The sequence below is a fragment of the Artemia sp. Qi Xiang Cuo genome, chromosome 1 (genome assembly GCF_049724085.1).
Source record: "Artemia sp. Qi Xiang Cuo chromosome 1, ASM4972408v1, whole genome shotgun sequence".
In the NCBI taxonomy this organism is placed as follows: Eukaryota; Metazoa; Arthropoda; class Branchiopoda; order Anostraca; family Artemiidae; genus Artemia; species Artemia sp. Qi Xiang Cuo.
Genome location: NC_142794.1, coordinates 44,245,565 through 44,260,017, shown reverse-complemented (window position 1 = coordinate 44,260,017; position 14,453 = coordinate 44,245,565). Strand labels below are relative to the sequence as shown.

Below are 14,453 nucleotides of genomic sequence, written 5' to 3'. Positions count from 1 at the left end.
CCTGAAACGCTACATCAGTTCCATTTTTTCTACTCCGGAGTAGAGGATGATTCGGGGACTCCACGGAGTTGGTTTCATCATGAACCAAAGAACCAGAAATGCTCTCCTAGAATGGGAACCAGTCTCTTGTAGACTTGCCAGAATCAGACTAAAAGGAAACCCCGCAAATGTGTCGATAATTTCTACCTATGCCCCCACCCGTGATGCTGCTGATACGACCAAGGATGATTTCTACGGCGAGCTGCAACAGCTGTGTTCTTCTGTTGCCGCACATGATTACTTGGTTGTTGCTGGAGACTTCAACGCAAGAGTTGGTCCGTCTGACCAAACCACAAGACAAGTCCTGGGAAAACTTGGACAAGGTCACAGATGCGAGAATGGGCAAAGGTTGGTAAACTACGCCTTGATGAACCACCTTGTTGTCACCAATACCATACTTCAGCACAAACCTAGCCACCTTTTAACTTGGCATTCAAATGACGGTGTCACTAAGGCTCGAATAGACTTTATTCTCGTATGCCAGCGCTGGAGAAGCTCCGTACAGGACTCTCGCTCTTACAACGGCGCGGACACAGGCTCGCAGTCTGGGTCTGACCACAGGCTTGTTGCTGCAAAAATTTTGCTACGTCTTGCAACTCGGAGAAAAAACAAGCCAAAGGCCAGATTCGACATTGGTAAGCTCCAAGACAAAGAAGTTCGGCAGGCCCTCAATTTGAAACTGACTAACCGATTTGACGCCCTCAGTTCTGATGAAAACCCAACCCCCGGGGAGAGATGGGAGACCTTTAAAACAGTGATGATAGAGATCGCCGATGAGATCCTAGGCCGAGCAAAAATCAAACGACAGCATTGGATTACTGCTAGGACCCTGTCAATAGTCGGTGAGCGAAGACAAAAGATGGGCGTCCCTAAAGAAGTAACAAAAGAGCTGCGCAGACAGGTAAAACGCTCTGTTCGTCTGGACCGCCTCCAAATGTGGGAAGATGCTACCGTGTCGTTAGAAAAACCAGCACGCTCATATGATACCCGCAAGCTTTACCAGATCCTGAAAGAATCCATTGGTAAGAAAGCTGCTGTCTCAGAAATAGTCAAAGACAGATCAGGAAAAATCATCAGTTATCAGAAGGAGCGATCAGCAAGATGGAAGAATCGCTTTCAGGTCCTCCTAAACCCATCCCCATCATCTGCTCCTGATGCTCTCCCACCTGCCGTCCCTAAAGAACCCTACGATGTCGAGCTGGATACACCGACCAGAGCCGAAATACTAAAAGTGATCAAGACCCTGAAGAACCACAAAGCTCCAGGTGAAGACGACCTCCCCCCGGAAGTGTACAAACAATACCCTGAGGTCACTGCTGAACAGCTCCATGGTATTCTCGAAGAAGTGTGAAGATCCAATTCTTTCCCAAAAGATTGGAAGACATCAGTCATTCTCCCTTTATATAAGAAAGGAAATAAAACCGAATGCAAAAATTACCGCGGAATAAGTCTTATAGACATTGCAGTCAAAATATTCGGGATCATACTCTTGAACCGCTTCAAAGGGGCAAGGGAGGAAAGAACCCGAGCAAATCAAGCCGGCTTTCGGCCAGGTCGAGGCTGTACTGATAATATCTTCGTTTTTCGCCTCATTATCCAGCAGTTTGAAAGGTACAATCTACCCCTGATCTTGATGTTCCTGGACTTCATTGCCACCTTCGACTCTGTCACTCGCCAGAAACTTTGGAAGATCCTAGAGAATGACGGAATGCCGCTGAAGTTTGTTGAACTGATGAAGGCATACTATGACGCGTCAGTGAGCCGAGTTCGAGTCTATGGCGAAGAAACTGAAGAATTCCTGGTTGAGTTCGGAGTAAAACAAGGGTGCGTCCTCTCTCCGACTCTGTTCAATTACTACGTCAATTGAGGGCTTAAAAATGCACTGTCCTCCTATCCAGGAGTTCAAATCGAACAAAATCTTTCACTGACTGACCTCGATTATGCGGATGATGTTGACCTCCTGTCAGACCCCGTAGAAGCTCAAAACATGCTTGACAGCGTGGTGGCCTGGGCAGACCTGATCGGCTTGAAACTCAGCACAGAGAAAACAGAATTCATGGCTATTAACCACGACACAGGACCATTCACACTAACTGTCAGTCAAGTTCAGCTGGAAAAAGTCAACCGTTTCACATACCTAGGCTCCCAGATATGTACTGACGGATCTTCCGACGATGATATCCAACAGAGAATACAGAAAGCGCAGACAGTCTTTGCCTCCCTTCGGAAACCCTTATGGAATCGTTGCAAAGTCAGTGTCCGAACGAAAGTTCGAATCTGCATGGCACTAGTCCGCACCGTTCTCCTTTACGGATGCGAAACATGGTCGGTAAAACTACAGCATGAGAATACACTGAAGGTGTTTGAGCATACCTGTCTGCGAATAAGTCTCAGCATACAGCTACGTGACCGTATTTCCAATGCGGATTTACATTAAACGTGCAATATTCAAATAGGTGTTACGCTCACTATTAAAGAACGCCGTTTGAAATGGTTGGGCCATGTATTACGGAAGCCGCCAGAGTACCTGCCTCGCCAAATACTTCTAGTCGAGCCTATTAGCTCCTGGAAGAGACGCCAAGGAGACAGAGGCAGAACTGGTGGAACCTGGCCAAGTCAGACCTTGAACCTATGGGGGGTTTCAGAAAGTTCGGACACAGATGGTCAACTCAGTGGCTCGCTTTTGCAGAGCAGCTGGCAGAAGATCGCTCAACATGGTCCAAGAAGGTCTCCAAGATCATCGATGCCGGGCGAGGTGGAAACGCCTGATTCCCGCCACAAGTACAAGTAAGTACATTGGCTTTGAGCGGATTAATGTTCCTTTCACAACACCAACCCACACACACTTACCACTTTCTGTTATACAGTTTTTAGATCGTCTCTGAGGCCGGGCAATTGCAAGAGCTGATTCCTAAAAAAATCCTTTGTTTTTGAGTCCACGCTCGCTAACTTCCAGCCGTGTAAATTTAGATTCCTTAGTTTTGGCCAGCGTAGTTGATCTTGCTGGAGGAGATCTGTCTGATTTCCGAGGGGTATAAGCAAATCTATTAGTAGGCTTAGAAGGTTCGTGTACCGTGCTAGTTACCTAGTTACTGGACCTTTCCTGCAGTGCTGAACAAAAGCGTTATCTCAAAATTTTGATTGGATGTGTATGAGGAGTTAATAGGCGTGGGAGGGGGCTGGATGACCTCCAATCAATTTTAACTCTTAAAAAAGACACAAAAACTTTTAGTCTGAAATTGAATGAACTCCTTACGAAGTTTCTACGACAGCTCCTTCTATACGAAGTTTCTTGACAAAAAAAATATATTGTACCTACATTGTTCTTTACTTGGGCAGCTCTATTGCGCTGCCTTTGATGATAAAGCTAAATTTTTTATCCAGGGAATCAATCACTAAGTAACGAAACAGCTACTCTGTCTTTCTTTTCATTCTGTCTAGCATATATTTACTGGTCTTTGGCTCGGCAGTAATCATTTAAGGACTAATATATTTACGTTATCTTTCTTATTTGATCGGTCAAATTATCACCTCTCTAGCTCTCGGCATAATCAAATTCCGCTTACTTCGACATTAAGGTCGGATATTAGTCTTTCAATTACGTGTCATATTAGATGAAAAATCCCTCCGGCTTGGGCTAAAAAATTCCACTCGTTTGGCCCCTTCGAAACATTTTTTCTTGGAAAGGTTTCTTTATGAACTTATTTAATATTATTACTTTTTCTCTTTCTTGTTATAACTGTTAGGCTATCAATTGAACCGGTTTTAGTTTTTGTGGAGTGATTAGAATAAGTTGCTCACTCTGTTCATCTCTCTCTCTCTCTCTCTCTCTCTCTCTCTCTCTCTCTCTCTCTCTCTCTCTCTCTCTCTCTCTCTCTCTCTCTCTCTCTCTCTCTCTCTCTCTCTCTCTCTCTCTCTCTCTCTCTCTCTCTCTCTCTCTCTCTCTCTCTCTCTCTCTCTCTCTCTCTCTCTCTCTCTCTCTCTCTCTCTCTCTCTCTCTCTCTCTCTCTCTCTCTCTCTCTCTCTCTCTCTCTCTCTCTCTCTCTCTCTCTCTCTCTCTCTCTCTCTCTCTCTCTCTCTCTCTCTCTCTCTCTCTCTCTCTCTCTCTCTCTCTCTCTCTCTCTCTCTCTCTCTCTCTCTCTCTCTCTCTCTCTCTCTCTCTCTCTCTCTCTCTCTCTCTCTCTCTCTCTCTCTCTCTCTCTCTCTCTCTCTCTCTCTCTCTCTCTCTCTCTCTCTCTCTCTCTCTCTCTCTCTCTCTCTCTCTCTCTCTCTCTCTCTCTCTCTCTCTCTCTCTCTCTCTCTCTCTCTCTCTCTCTCTCTCTCTCTCTCTCTCTCTCTCTCTCTCTCTCTCTCTCTCTCTCTCTCTCTCTCTCTCTCTCTCTCTCTCTCTCTCTCTCTCTCTCTCTCTCTCTCTCTCTCTCTCTCTCTCTCTCTCTCTCTCTCTCTCTCTCTCTCTCTCTCTCTCTCTCTCTCTCTCTCTCTCTCTCTCTCTCTCTCTCTCTCTCTCTCTCTCTCTCTCTCTCTCTCTCTCTCTCTCTCTCTCTCTCTCTCTCTCTCTCTCTCTCTCTCTCTCTCTCTCTCTCTCTCTCTCTCTCTCTCTCTCTCTCTCTCTCTCTCTCTCTCTCTCTCTCTCTCTCTCTCTCTCTCTCTCTCTCTCTCTCTCTCTCTCTCTCTCTCTCTCTCTCTCTCTCTCTCTCTCTCTCTCTCTCTCTCTCTCTCTCTCTCTCTCTCTCTCTCTCTCTCTCTCTCTCTCTCTCTCTCTCTCTCTCTCTCTCTCTCTCTCTCTCTCTCTCTCTCTCTCTCTCTCTCTCTCTCTCTCTCTCTCTCTCTCTCTCTCTCTCTCTCTCTCTCTCTCTCTCTCTCTCTCTCTCTCTCTCTCTCTCTCTCTCTCTCTCTCTCTCTCTCTCTCTCTCTCTCTCTCTCTCTCTCTCTCTCTCTCTCTCTCTCTCTCTCTCTCTCTCTCTCTCTCTCTCTCTCTCTCTCTCTCTCTCTCTCTCTCTCTCTCTCTCTCTTTCTTTCTCCCTCTCTCTTTCTCTCTCTCTTTCTTTTGTTTTTATGAGCTGATGCTTAGATAGTGTGTTTATCTTATCACTCCTTTACAGGCCATGAACCCTTTATAGTAATTAATGTCTTGTGTTTCCTGATTTTTGTTTTTGTTTGTGATAATATTTTATCTTATCTTTGTTTCAACTTATCCGATTACTGGGGACAAAAATTGTATCTGCCTCGGCTTGAATCAGTATTGTTTAGTTAAATTTCTTGTACCTAAGAAATATTTCATCTGTCAAAAAAGTAACATTTATATGAAAAAACATTTATATGAAAAACATTTATATGAAAACATTTATATGAAATTTATATGAAAAACATTTATATGCTAAAAAAATAATCTTTTCATCAGCCCTTCAAGTCTCAAAAAAGGAGAGTATGTACGAGAGCTCTATTAGAACAACTTTAAAAAATCGGCTTCGCAAAGCTTGACTCGCATACCTATGTCAAACGAGAAAAATAATCGATTTGGAAATTTCAATTAAAAAAGCCAATAACGCTCAGGCTGCCCTTAAGACAAGTCGACCGTAACGTGATTTGTTGATAAATACTTAGTAACAATGTTGTGTTTTATTCTTTAAATTCTACCAGCCTAGTTACCGGCTAAGAGATTGACTAGACATTCAATATTCCTTCTTAGCGTAATTTGAGAGGCAGGAAAAAGTATATTATGAAGTTTACAGTTTGGGTAAAATAAAAATCTTGTTATGTAAGCTTGCTTTTCATTCTGATTCAAAATTCATCTTCGTAAAGGAATGTGAACTGTCAGAAGGAATACCAGTGCAGCGCAAGTTGGTGATGAGCACATATTAATCTATTTGTCTTATCGGTAACACCCACGGTGAATTGTTGCGCGGTCAATATATATATATATATATATATATATATACGTATGTACATATATATATATATATATATATATATATATATATATATATATATATATATATATATATATGTATACACACATATAGTTCCCATATAGTTCCTTCCTCCTCCTTAAAACGCAAGCACGTGTTTTTTCATATCTGTGATGTTATGGCAATAGTAATTACACCACTTCACAGAGCCTTGACTTCACCGACCTAGCTCTAGCTATGCCATAGGTAACTTCTAATAACAGTAACGCTCACCTTTTTGCCAAAATTAACTTTTACTCGATCAATAGTAGGCTACTTTATTGTTTCCTTCCAGGCAATAGATGTATTTATGTCTTCCTGTACAGTATTTGTATTTCTGTCACTTATGGAGTATGCTCTTGTGAACATCATCATTGGAGATTTGACTGATCTTCCAACTCAAGAATCTTTTTTGATTCGAAGTATTCGTTCACTTACATGCAAGCTCAACGGCTCAAAGCGCAAAGAGAGGAAAGACCATGGGCAGATATTGGAGAACCATGAACAGGTAAGTTTCAGACATCAGTCCTTCAGCTGTACAGGTATACTTGACCAGGGTTACTACGGGCGTTAGGTGGAATTTTTTTTTTTTTAAGATTAAATCACCAGTTCTCTTAAGTGTATTGTCAAGAAATAGAAAAAGAGAAAGGAAAATTTTAATCGTGTTTTATATTTGAATAACGTATTACAAAGAAGAAAAAAAATAATGAAATTATAGCCGCGAAAAACGAGGGTAATGTCAGCCAAAGAACAAATAAATAAGTGAAAATTAGCAGATATTTCGACAAAGACCTCCGCCAAACCCTCTTCAAAGCTCAAAAAAAGAAAAACTATTCTTTTAAAACATTAGTTTTTTCTTCTTCTTTTTTAACGCTGAAGACAGCTAGGTGGAGGTAATCGTCAAAATATCTGCTTTTTTCACTTCTTATATGTCCACTAAGAGATTTTAACGCCTAGGTCGGTAGATATAGGGATGGATGGTGTCGTAGCTTAGGTAAATTTGGTGTTGGAAAAGAAAACAGTAATGTCTACAAACCTTTGCAGTTTTGTAGGTATAACAATCTAGTTATAACCAATACGGTGTTTGGTCATAAAATGGCCAGTAATTTAACATGGTATTCACGTGATGGTAAGACAGCAAACCTTATTGATTATGTTATAGAAAACCAAAGACTGGCAGGATCAATACAAGATACAAGATACACTAGGGTATATAGGAGTGCCGTTATTGACGTTAAAAGTAAAGATCATCATCTAGTAGTGTCAAGGGTTAATTTGAAGCTGAAATATCGGAAGGGTAACTACCTCCCGGGAAGTTATGATGTTGGTAGCCTCCGTGATGAGAATTTAAGAGAAACTTTCCAGGAACAGTTGAATACTAAACTTAAGAATTTAAAATTGATAATGTGGAAGATCGTTGGAATAATTTTAGAAAAACAATTTGTGAAGTTGCTAATGGTGTCTTAGGGAAGAGAGTTAGGAATGTAGCTAAGAATATTAGTGAAAACACTTTATGTCTAATAGAGAGGAGAAGGGGCTTGTACAAGAATTATCTGAGTGATAGATCATATGAAAACAAAAGGAATGTAAAGAAAGTGGAGAAAGCATTAAAATATGAACAAATGAGGTTTGAAGTGGAGGCCATGGATGAAATTGCTGAGGATCATAATAGTAAAATATTGTACTGTCGTGTTAATAAATCTAGAGGGAGTAGTCAATCAGAACTTGGCCCAGCTAAAGATAGGAACGGGGCCACAATTAGTGATAAGCAAAGAGTTAAAGAGAGATAGGCAGAAAATTTTTGAGAATTTGCTAAACCGAGACAGAGTTGCAGGAAAAGATATAGAGGAAAATGAAAAACTTTGTGATACCCCTAAGATGTGAAATAAGATTTGTTTTGTGAGGAAGAATTAGTGGCAACTGATAGATTTAATGGAAATTGGAACTTCATGGGAGGGTGTACAAAGGGGCCCTTTGATATAAATCGGGACGGAGGAGGAGCCTGTGGAGCTGTGTTGACCTCAGGTGGCTTGGTGCTGTGGTAAGTTGATAGTAGTAGTAGTATTTTCCTTTCCACTGGCTGACATTACTTTCGTTTTTCTTGGATATTTAGTTTCACTGCTTTTTTTTCTTTGTCATACGTCATGTATAGCCAGTGTGGTCTTAGAATGTATTTCTATTTCAATATCTTGTTTATAAAGTTCCTGTACGATTAATAAAGTTTCCTAATGTAAATTTAAAACAACAATCTACAGTCACTATCAACAGTTGGAACGACATATATAGGTCATATTTGGCTTCATGATTGTAGCGTCTTTTATTTGTAACTTTTAAGCATTAGTCTAAGTACCAACACTGTGTTTAATTTATCAAAACTGCAGGTATCTAACGCTATTGTACACTACAGACCTGACCGATTCCAATCCCTGTACTTCCATATTTTCATCCCTCAACCATCCACACTTGGTTGAGGCAAAATTGTTGAAATTTTGCCCCACAATAAGTAGAACTTACATACCTCCACCCCCCCTAAATAATTAAAACTTAAATGAAATGTGAGTTTTTTATATAAGATTTTATAAAAGTAAAACACATAAAAATTAAATATAAAAAAAAACTTTTATATTTACATGTAAAAAGTAAAAAAAAAATCTTCCATAGTTGAATCATCGCCCCAATATTACCCCTTCATTCGAGTTTGAGGGGTGTTCTAGATGACAAATGAATTGAAAACAAACCTAAACATTTTAAATTAAGCTTTGAATGAGCCTGTAAATGAACGTAAAGAAACTTTTCCGGGTCTTTCGTCTTTACCTCTGCCATGTTGATTTCATTTTTGTTTTTCTCTCCTGCTTTTACCCATTATTTCTACCAGTAAAATTAGTTTTACTAGTGCTTGTTACTTGCCATTCATACAGTGGCGTCATTTCTAGGGGGAGGCTGCCCCCTCCCCCAGTTATTTGAAGAAAAAAATATGGGACAACACAATTTTTGTTATTGTTTATTTTCTAACATGAAAAAAACCTAAATTGCACTTTTTGGGTGCCATGCGGGGCTTTATGGTTGCCTTATTAAGTCAAATTTATAAAAAGCAATTAAAAATAAAAATTAGTTTACCAATGAGTCCCTAATTAGCACTCTGTGATGTCCATGTGTCCGGCCCAGCCTTTCTCTTCCAAAATATGTCACCGAAATTGAGCTTTTAGTGTACCATGTGGCACTTTATGACGGCCTTGTCGAGTCTAATAATTTCAAATTTCATGTGCTTCGAGTCTTTATAGTGATAGGATTTCACATAACTAGCTTAAGACGCTCTACAAGAACTGTGGTGACAACCGACATATGAGACTAACGGAAAATGAAAATAATTAGCATCAAGAATTTCTGTATTCGATGTAAAAAGAACGAACTTCATTATAATCTGGAAATAAGATAAATAATCATGTAGGCTAATCATTTTTTATTACATGGCGATCTTTGCTAAAACTGATGAACTACAAAAAATATTTCAGTGATTTTTCGAACCCATAAAGACATCTGACAAGTTGACTTAAATTTAATGAATTTAAAGTCAAAAATTTAATATGGTTTGGCAGAGGCAAGTCTATTTTGGGCGCCCAGAGGATAAATTTTTATTAGACAGATTAACTATTCCAGGTAGGACGGTACTTAAGATACATGGCACAGATTCAATGGCGGTTCTGGCCACTCTCGCGCTCAGGGTAAAACCTTGATTAGAATAAAATTTTCATTTATTTACAAAATTTTCTAAATATTTAAATCTGACTTTTGTTACTTTAGCCTCGGTAAAATTTTCAATTATCTCGTCCCAATTAATTGCTTTTAATTCTTTGCATTCTATGTTCGGTTACGCTAAATCATTTAGTTCCACTGGGCCCATAGTTAATCTGACTATGGCTCATAGTCGATATAACCTTTTTTATAAATTGACGCAAGTTCTAACCCCCCAATACCGAAGAAGTGACGACAGCTGTGAGTGCTCATGGATACTGAGGACACCGCTTCGAGCCTGCAAAACTGTTTCGACTGTTCTCCTAGTGGTCACCTGCAATAGTGAAAAAAAAAATATTTGAAAAGGGGTATCATACCGGTCAAACTCCTCAAGAAGGGCGATGTGTTAATCCATGAAAACTGGAGGGGCATCAACTTAACGTCTGTGGCTAGTAAAATAATAGCCACAATCATATTACAATGCCTAAGAACATCCGTGGAATGACATCTCAGGGAAGAGCAACACGGCTTTCAACCTTGTCGAACACTGATCTTATTTTAATTCTTAAACAATGGTTGAAGAGTCTAGGGATGGAACGAAAATGCATTCTCTCAATTAGTTTTGAAAAGGCATTTGATTCTACTGTTCAAAGATCTCATGGAAGATTTTGAATTATTACGGATTACCATATAAACTAGTCAAAATGATAACAGCACTTAATGAAAATAGTGATCTTTGTGTGCCGACAGAAAATGGGGATACGTATTTTTTCAAGATAATATCTGGTGTCCAACAGGGATGTGTCCTATCCTCATTCCTGTTTGTTATTGTTATGGACCATATTCTAAGACAGTCTACAGGCTCTGGATTGAAGATCTGTAGCCGACAGATCTCTGACTTGGACTTCGCTAACGCCGTTGTTCTTCTCGGAGAAGCGAAACAGTGAGTGCAGTTTCTGCTGAACGCCATAGATGAAAAGGCCGAAAAAGTGGGCCTTACAGTAAATGTCAGTAAGACAAACGGTATATCTACAACTGACTTTCCGCTGACACTGAAAAGCAAAAAGAAGCAATTGAACAGGTCCATGAATTTAAGTACCTTGGGAGTTGGATTGATTACAATGGTGGAATAGCCAACCAAATCAAGAGGAGGAATGGACAAGCTACATCAGTTTTAATTAATTGAAACCAATCTGTCACAGTAGAACACACTATATGGGCTTGAAGCTCTACCTCATAAATAGCAATATGATGTCCATTTTCCTCTCTGCAAGTGAATGCTGGAAACTGAATGTCCAACTGGAGAAAAGCATCCTAGTCTTTGAAAGCCTGTTTCTTAGAAGAATACCGAATATATCATGGCAGGTAAAGGTCACGAATATAGAATTTCGATGGCGAAGCGGTCGACCATTAGTTAATGACCCTCTGAGATGTAAAAGATGAACGTACCTTATACGCGTCCTTCTTATGCCAGAGAATTGACTCCCATGGACATTTTATGTGCGGTGCCCTGAAAGGAGGCGCAAAAGAGGTAGACCAAGACACACTTTGCGGAGGTAGTATCAACAGGATCTGAGTAGAGGGGATACGTGTCTTCAACTTCAGTGGGAGGACATCAAGGCTGCAGCTTCCTTCATCTCTATACTGCCAAATTAATTCTAACGCATCCAAAGGTCTCTTTAAGGAAACGTGTCGATATCGAATTTTTTTTTCATATCTTCGAGTTCATAGAACAAGTGAATGGGATCTAAGTCATCGCAACTTACTTTTACTTTTATTTCTACTTACTTTTCTTTAACTAGAAATGGTTTCAATTTGCTTTTACTTACTGCCAACTGTGCCCTCTATTTCATCTTAATTAAAAAATGATAAATTACAAAATGATTTTAACAGTTGGATTGTTTATTTGAAATTTTGTGCACCAAAATTTCAGCGGTCCGAGGTAGGTGCCCCCTTTGTCCCTCCTAAAATTACCTCTGAACATAGACTCTTTATCTCCTCAGAATTTGAACACACTGAAACAAACATATGTAAGACTAGTGTCCAATATTCCAAATGTACAAAACCTAATAATTCGGGTTTACAAGGGACTAGGACTATGTTTTCATTTCAAATACAATTTTACAGATAATTCAAAACAGTTAATGCAAAACTACCTGTAAGTCACAATATAAGTCTATTTCTTTGTCTTACAGTTTCAGGAAACTCAGTTAAAAGGCAGTGACCCTCCTTCACGTTCCAGTACAACTCAAATTCCTATCACAAAAAGAGGAACTTGTGTTACATCAAGGAGCTCCCAGTCAAATTCAGCCATGCAAATAATAGTGTCTCCTGTTCCAGTGTCACAAAGGAAAAAACAAAACGATTTCAACATGAAAAACAAAGCATTACTTATTGATCAGTTCTCTCGGATGTTTTTCCCAATTTGCTTCTTTTTATTTAATTTGGGTTATTGGACAGTATTTGTTATATATGCTATTCCAGTGTAGTCGATTAATTTCAATTTGATTTGAATGTCATATTGAGCCAAGACTCCACCGTCCCATTGTGGCTAATCCTCCCCCCGGAAAATTTCCCTACAGAAATATGGGTAGGAAATATATGATATAGAATATCCCATGTAGGCTATTTTTACAAATTTCTTTCTTTCAGTTCTTCTTTCTATGCTAATTACGGTTGGGGTTTGAGTTATCATAGCAGTTAATGTAAAGGTTAAAGGAACCAATTTGCTTGAAATCTATGGGCCAAAGTTGAAAAGTAAGCAAAATAGTGATCCAAAGGGGAAAAGCGATCTGAGAAAAAGCGATATTTTATTTTGGGATTCGGTGATTTTTACGAGTTTTATGGATTTTTAGGAATTTCTTTTGTTTTATATTTCGAATTTTCAAAATCATTAGCTGCTACCATCCCAACTTCTGGAAGTTCTTGTAAATTCTGAAGCGTAAACAGGATCATATGAGTACTGTTGACACTTAGCATCTGGAACCCTCCCCCTAATAAAATGCATGCACACCTTAATCTTCAGATTTCGAGGATTTTGCAAACGTATGATCCCAGGCTCTCTCACTATTTTCGAAAGCCATTGACTAGTAGATAAATCTTTTAGTTCGGTATGATACCAATACTATTCTACCAATTCGGTATGATACCAATAACATAAGTAATTCTTTAATTTCACTTTTCTTCATTCTTTTCTTCATTCCTTTTTTCGTCGCACTATCCCCTTGGCTGCTCGATTTTGCATGTGGAGCGAATTTTCTCAGGGGTACTATGCAGACATCTAGGCATTACATGCTATAGGAATATACCATCTTAAAACAAGGTTATAACAAGAAAGGTGGACCCCGGGCCAAATCATAGCTATACAAAGATAACTAATCCTACAACAAAATGTTACAGTTATGATGCTTTCTGTTGCACACTGTACAAAAAGGTAAATTTCTTCAGGATGCTGTATATTCTACATACTTCCTACGACATTCCCTGTTTTTTGTTTAATTGAGCCAACTGGGCCAGTAACGCGCCTGGCACGTGCACTAAAAAACACCTGGCTTTCCTCCGGAATAATTTTTCTGTCACATTTAAATTTTCTCAGACCTGATTTTCCCTAACCATGCATGTGCAAGAAATATAATTGCATGACGCTTTGTAAGTTTTTTTTTATAATTGGGGCTCAACCTTTCGAAAAGGATGATTTTTTTCAAGATACCTTGCTTCTTCCCGAACAGTATGTAAAATCCTACCTTATATTAATTTTTCCATTTTCAATTTGAACCCTATTTTCAAGTTTTCCTATTGAGACTTTGAAGCTTTCTTATAACTTTATTCAATAATTAGTCCCATGCGCTGGACAAAAGCTTAGAAAATTGGACATTTTGCAACAAAATGCTTATATGTCGATTTTCTTTTTCTCACATGGAATCTTATCCCCTCCCTCAAAAAATTCACACACCCCTTTTTTCATGTAATGTAAAATTCTTATTTTTCTTTTATATATTAAGTTATGTGAGTTAGTGGGGGGGGTGGGGTATTACCAGCTTATGTTTATGTAATCGTTAAAATTAAGAGAGATAGAAAAATAATATTTTTTAGGAATTTTTTGTGCTTAGCACCTACCTTTTGAATACTAAATTACAGTCACTTTAGATTACTTTATGTTGCTAGCAGGCAGAGGCAGTTCTAGATGGTAGCCTATATAGTAAAAAAGGTAAAGAATACAACATTGGACTTTACAGTCCCTACCGGTGGTGCTGATCTCCCTTTCTTGGTCCTTCAGCCAGGAAGTGCAATGGGGGGTTGGGGGCCAACCATCCTGTGCTTTCGCAAACCCTACCTATTTACCTTCCCTGGATATCTCCAGGTACCCATTTAGAGCTAGGTCGACTCGGGCTAAGCTTACAGAGTCACACCACTGACCCTTGTCCCAAACCAAATAATTAGGTACACTAGGATTCGAACCCTCGCCCTCTTTTTTTTCATTTATTTATTTTTTTATTTTTTTTTGCGGGGTTAGCGCCCGCCTTTCGAACACTAAATTGTAGCCACATTGAAATATTTTGTTATTGGTCCAAGATGTCCGCATTTAAATGCAACATTTTGCTTAGTAAAGCTGTCCCAATTCATCAAATCTTTAATTTTTCAACAGTTTTTGCTTCTTTTTTTTAATTTGAGAAATAAAAACTCGTTTTAAGTCAAGAATTCCAGTTTTCTTCAAAATTTCGGGATTTAAATATT

The 14,453-nt window shown here is 39.1% G+C and overlaps 1 protein-coding gene across 1 annotated transcript in view; it reads left to right on the top strand.

Moving 5' to 3' along the window:
* The window catches only part of LOC148956360 (glycine receptor subunit alpha-2-like), a 66,278-nt gene extending 53,994 nt beyond the window's left edge, over window positions 1–12,284 (top strand). The window contains exons 5-6 of the mRNA XM_089095042.1: window positions 6,283–6,495; window positions 11,915–12,284. Of these exons, the coding sequence (XP_088951168.1) occupies window positions 6,283–6,495; window positions 11,915–12,208 (507 nt within the window). The 3' untranslated portion in view covers window positions 12,209–12,284. The remainder of the gene's footprint in view (window positions 1–6,282; window positions 6,496–11,914) is intronic.
* Window positions 12,285–14,453: the final 2,169 nt, after the last annotated feature.